The sequence below is a fragment of the Austrofundulus limnaeus genome, unplaced genomic scaffold, assembly GCF_001266775.1.
Source record: "Austrofundulus limnaeus strain Quisiro unplaced genomic scaffold, Austrofundulus_limnaeus-1.0 Scaffold650, whole genome shotgun sequence".
Classification (NCBI taxonomy): Eukaryota; Metazoa; Chordata; class Actinopteri; order Cyprinodontiformes; family Rivulidae; genus Austrofundulus; species Austrofundulus limnaeus.
The window spans coordinates 263,236-264,731 of record NW_013953052.1 but is presented as its reverse complement, the minus strand read 5'-3'; the positions used below and the strand labels follow the sequence as shown (position 1 = coordinate 264,731).

The 1,496-nt window shown below is 51.1% G+C and overlaps 1 protein-coding gene and 1 long non-coding RNA gene across 17 annotated transcripts in view; one reads left to right on the top strand and one right to left on the bottom strand.

Moving 5' to 3' along the window:
- nubpl (nucleotide binding protein-like) overlaps positions 1–1,496 on the bottom strand; it is a gene marked incomplete at its 3' end in the record, with an annotated part of 8,106 nt that continues 6,610 nt past the window's right edge. The window contains 1 exon segment of the mRNA XM_014027460.1: positions 1–193. Within this exon segment, the coding sequence (XP_013882914.1) occupies positions 131–193 (63 nt within the window).
- Positions 263–1,338, top strand: LOC106531561 (uncharacterized). 16 transcript variants are annotated; one of them, XR_001311947.1, is made up of 3 exons: positions 263–431; positions 466–1,039; positions 1,128–1,338. It is a non-coding gene; the product is annotated as an uncharacterized LOC106531561 (long non-coding RNA). The 16 variants fall into 16 exon arrangements; XR_001311944.1 differs by having other exon boundaries at positions 263–597; positions 676–1,039; XR_001311943.1 differs by having other exon boundaries at positions 263–619; positions 698–1,039.

The following is a 1,496-nucleotide window of genomic DNA, read 5'->3' as shown; positions in this document are numbered from 1 at the left end:
GCTCTTAGACCTGCTTTAAACATCTCATTTCTTTAGCATGACAGACTGGCTGTGGCTCTGATTTAACTTCCTGTCAGATAAAAGAAGCTTCTGAAGTAACGACCAGCTGACTTCCTGTTGGAGCTGAAGGTCACATGTTCACTTCCTGGAGCCTCCGGATCACAGCAGACGCCAGCTTCCTGTAGGCCTCTGCCTGTATGATGTAAGTAAACAAAAACAAAAAGCTTTAACAGGTGAAGGGAGGAGTTCTGACAGGTGAAGGGATGGGTTCTGACAGGTGAAGGGAGGAGTTCTGACAGGTGAAGGGAGGAGTTCTGACAGGTGAAGGGAGGGGTTCTGACAGGTGAAGGGAGGAGTTCTGACAGGTGAAGGGAGGGGTTCTGACAGGTGAATGGAGGAGTTCTGACAGGTGAAGGGTGGAGTTCTGACAGGTGAAGAGAGGAGTTCTGACAGGAGTTCTGACAGGTGAAGGGTGGAGTTCTGACAGGTGAAGGGAGGAGTTCTGACAGGTGAAGGGAGGGGTTCTGACAGGTGAAGGGTGGAGTTCTGACAGGTGAAGGGAGGGGTTCTGACAGGTGAAGGGAGGAGTTCTGACAGGTGAAGGGAGGAGTTCTGACAGGTGAAGGGTGGAGTTCTGACAGGTGAAGAGAGGAGTTCTGACAGGAGTTCTGACAGGTGAAGGGTGGAGTTCTGACAGGTGAAGGGAGGGGTTCTGACAGGTGAAGGGTGGAGTTCTGACAGGTGAAGAGAGGAGTTCTGACAGGAGTTCTGACAGGTGAAGGGTGGAGTTCTGACAGGTGAAGGGAGGGGTTCTGACAGGTGAAGGGAGGAGTTCTGACAGGTGAAGGGAGGAGTTCTGACAGGTGAAGGGAGGAGTTCTGACAGGTGAAGGGTGGAGTTCTGACAGGTGAAGGGAGGAGTTCTGACAGGTGAAGGGAGGAGTTCTGACAGGTGAAGGGAGGGGTTCTGACAGGTGAAGGGAGGGGTTCTGACAGGTGAAGGGAGGGGTACTGACAGGTGAAGGGTGGAGTTCTGACAGGTGAATGGAGGAGTTCTGACAGGTGAAGGGAGGGGTACTGACAGGTGAAGGGTGGAGTTCTGACAGGTGAAGGGAGGGTTTCTGACAGGTGAAGGGTGGAGTTCTGACAGGTGAAGGGAGGGGTTCTGACAGGTGAAGGGAGGAGTTCTGACAGGTGAAGGGAGGAGTTCTGACAGGTGAAGGGAGGAGTTCTGACAGGTGAAGGGAGGGGTTCTGACAGGTGAAGGGTGGAGTTCTGACAGGTGAAGGGAGGGGTTCTGACAGGTGAAGGGAGGAGTTCTGACAGGTGAAGGGAGGAGTTCTGACTGAGGCCACAGAAAGAAGAAAACAGAATATAAGTCAAGTAAGATACTAACTATATAAACATACGGACAACACATGTTTGTAATTTGTCTTTTGAAAAAGGGATTTTCCCTGACAACATGAAAGTTGCAAAAGTAAAACCAATATATAAAAG